Source organism: Brassica oleracea, chromosome C5 (genome assembly GCF_000695525.1).
Source record: "Brassica oleracea var. oleracea cultivar TO1000 chromosome C5, BOL, whole genome shotgun sequence".
In the NCBI taxonomy this organism is placed as follows: Eukaryota; Viridiplantae; Streptophyta; class Magnoliopsida; order Brassicales; family Brassicaceae; genus Brassica; species Brassica oleracea.
The window spans coordinates 17,277,200-17,281,021 of NC_027752.1; the positions used below are offsets into that span (position 1 = coordinate 17,277,200).

General features: G+C 38.9%; 1 protein-coding gene across 1 annotated transcript; it reads left to right on the forward strand.

Moving 5' to 3' along the window:
- The first annotated feature begins 596 nt into the window (after positions 1–596).
- Positions 597–2,847, forward strand: LOC106295375 (trans-cinnamate 4-monooxygenase). The gene is made up of 3 exons (XM_013731260.1): positions 597–1,483; positions 1,555–1,688; positions 2,118–2,847. Exons 1-3 carry the CDS (start codon positions 699–701, stop codon positions 2,714–2,716), a joined length of 1,518 nt encoding a protein of 505 aa, XP_013586714.1. The 5' UTR covers positions 597–698; the 3' UTR covers positions 2,717–2,847.
- The last annotated feature ends 975 nt before the right edge of the window (positions 2,848–3,822 follow it).

Consider the following 3,822-nt stretch of genomic DNA (forward strand, 5'->3'; position numbering starts at 1 on the left):
TTTTTAACGAGGCAACATAGACGTTAAGCGAGAGTGGATAGTGACACCGGTCCCCAAGGGGGAGTGTTATGAAAGATTAGCCGCAAACGTTGAAAAATATAAAAGATGTGGGGTCCGCTGCACTATTTGCACAGTGAATTTCTCTTCTATATAAACGATCGTTTCGATCGATTGTAAACATACAATCCTTCTCCTTCAATAACACATCCTCTCTTCTTATCAGTATTATCTTCTTCGTACGAGTATAAAATTTTGCTTTATTTAAATTCCTGCGATATAATAAAATTCCAGTTCTTTTCATAACATATATTATATTTATATTTTTTTTAAATGATTATAACATTCAGATAGAAGGACAAAGGAAACTTTTTAGTTCTCAATACACCTTCACCCAACCCTCTTCGCTACTTTACCGTCCTTTCCTTACCTACCCCCATCAACCCACTCAGACACACAGCCGTCCCGTTAAAACTAACGCCGTTTATCATTTCATGCGTTTCACCAACTCCCACGTACCTAACGCCGTTGTCTTTTTGCCGTTGGTCTCACATCTCAAACCAACCAACCTCTTATAAAGTCGTCTCTCTCCCCACCATCTCTTCCTCAGCAGCTCCTTCTGCTTTCTCTCACATTTGCCTGAAAATCAATCAATCACTGTAACAACAAAGAAAATCGAAACCGAGAGTGAAGTGTAAGCAATGGATCTTCTCTTGTTGGAGAAGTCTCTAATCGCCGTCTTCGCGGCGGTGGTTCTCGCCACCGTCATCTCCAAGCTCCGCGGCAAGAAGCTGAAGCTCCCTCCAGGTCCTATGCCGATTCCAATATTCGGAAACTGGCTCCAAGTCGGAGACGATCTAAACCACCGCAACCTCGTCGACTACGCTAAAAAATTCGGCGACCTCTTCCTCCTCAGGATGGGCCAGCGAAACCTAGTCGTCGTCTCCTCCCCGAACCTCACCAAAGAAGTCCTCCACACGCAGGGAGTCGAGTTCGGATCTCGAACGAGAAACGTCGTCTTCGACATCTTCACGGGCAAAGGGCAGGACATGGTGTTCACCGTCTACGGAGAGCACTGGCGCAAGATGAGGAGGATCATGACGGTTCCGTTCTTCACCAACAAGGTGGTTCAGCAGAACAGAGAAGGATGGGAGTTCGAAGCCGCGAGCGTGGTGGAGGATGTGAAGAAGAATCCTGACTCCGCCACGAAAGGGATCGTGTTGAGGAAACGCTTGCAGTTGATGATGTACAACAACATGTTCCGTATCATGTTCGATAGGAGGTTTGATAGTGAGGATGATCCGCTGTTTATAAGGCTTAAGGCCTTGAACGGAGAGAGGAGCAGGTTGGCTCAGAGCTTTGAGTATAACTACGGAGACTTCATCCCTATCCTTAGGCCGTTCCTTAGAGGCTACTTGAAGATCTGTCAAGATGTGAAAGATCGAAGACTCGCGCTATTCAAGAAGTACTTTGTTGATGAGAGGAAGTGAGTTTGTTCGTCTCTTTTGGTTTTGTATCATTCTTGTTTCTTGAAACTGATATTGAGAAATCTAACAGGCAAATCGCGAGTTCGAAGCCTACAGGAAGCGAAGGATTGAAATGCGCCATCGATCACATCCTTGAAGCTCAACAGAAGGGAGAGATCAACGAGGACAACGTTCTTTACATCGTTGAGAACATCAATGTCGCTGGTAACTTCCGTACCCTTTAGGCCTTTTCTCTGTGTACTATTTTTGTTCCTTGTAGGATACGTAACCAGTCCCTCTAGACGTTTCTTGCTTGGGTGAGAAAAGGACAACAGAATCCTATAAATTTGGGACACTAACTAGAACAGTTTATTAGGCTCATCTGGCAAACACTTTTCTGGTCGGAAAATATTGAGATTTTTATGCTTACGTGTCTCACCTAAAGGTGGTAGATTGTACTTGTGTAATGGCTTTTTAGTTTGATTTCTTTTGGGTGAATCCTATAAATTTGGAACACTAACTAAAAACAGTATATTAGATGGTCGGAAAATATTCAGATTTTTAATGTGTCTCACCTAATGGAGCTGGATTGTACTTGTAATGGCTATTAAATTTGTGTAATGCTGATTTCTTGTTTATTTCTAATGAAAACAGCTATTGAGACAACATTGTGGTCCATCGAATGGGGAATTGCGGAGCTAGTGAACCATCCTGAGATCCAAAGCAAGCTAAGGAACGAAATCGACACGGTTCTTGGACCAGGAGTTGAAGTCACGGAGCCTGAGCTTCACAAGCTTCCATACCTCCAAGCCGTGATCAAGGAAACACTTCGTCTAAGAATGGCTATTCCTCTCCTCGTCCCTCACATGAACCTCAACGACGCTAAGCTCGCTGGCTACGACATCCCCGCGGAAAGCAAGATCCTGGTCAATGCCTGGTGGCTAGCGAACAACCCTGAGAGCTGGAAGAAGCCTGAAGAGTTTAGGCCCGAGAGGTTCTTTGAAGAAGAGGCACACGTGGAAGCGAACGGTAATGACTTTAAGTATGTGCCGTTTGGTGTTGGACGTAGAAGCTGTCCGGGGATTATATTGGCGTTGCCTATTCTGGGAATCACGATTGGTAGGTTGGTGCAGAACTTCGAGCTTCTTCCTCCTCCGGGACAGTCTAAAGTGGATACTTCTGAGAAAGGTGGACAGTTCAGCTTGCACATCCTTCAACATTCCACCATCGTAATGAAGCCAAGGTCCTTTTAAAATGACTTCTGTTTACACTATAGTGATGTTTGTTGAATATTCCACGTTTTTGTTTCGTATTTTGTAAGGTGTTTGTGTAAAATGGTTTCGTTCCAATATTGCAATAACTATTGGTTCCCACTGTTTTGAAATTGGATACTCTCAAATTACTAATGGGCTTTTAAGGCCCATTTATTAATAATAGCCCATAGCAGCGGGAGTGTAAGCACCAAATGCTTTAATCACAAACTAGAGATTCTAAGTGCGGATATATTTTTTGTTTGAATTTTCTTAAATATTTTTTTGTATTATTTTTTGTAATCATATTTATATTTAATATTAATTTAATTTAATATAATTTTTGGTAACCATATTAAATATGTCAAATTACATAACTATACATTTGTGTCATATGTATTTTAGAAATTTTTTTTAAACTTTATTCCTAAAGTTTGCAACATATTATATTTTTTAGTACTTACCTAACATAATTAGTCAAAAATATTCGTGCCTAAAAAACCCGACTCGGAATCGATCCAAAAATCAAAGTTTCATACTTTATTAGACATGGCTTATATATTCGAACAGTTCTTAAAGTATTATACCCGAAAACCAATATGAAATCCAATCCGCACCGAAAACAGAACAATTTTCTAAAAAATCTTTGAAAAAATAATTTTAGTATATTCTGTTTAATATATATATGTATTTAATAGAATGGATATTACTTAATTTAAGCTTCTTATAAAACAGTTCTCGTTATATATTATTTAGCTTAATTGATTTTTATTTTATTGGTGTAAAATTTGATTTAATTTTGAAAATTATATATTATTAAATTATATTTTTTATATTGATTTTTACTCATGGGCTGTTGGGTAACTGTATATCACGATAATAACAAATATTAATTATAACTATATATTATTAAGTTAACAAATACCATTGAAAGTGAATTTATATTTATTTTAGGTTAGACTTTTGTTAATGTAGCAATTGTACTCTCTTTTTTATAATGGATCCATTTAGGTCAAGCAAACAAATATATAATTGGCCAACAATCGATGTAAACATATTGTCTTTGATCATATGATGATCGTTCAAGATTGATTGAAACAGAAAACAAA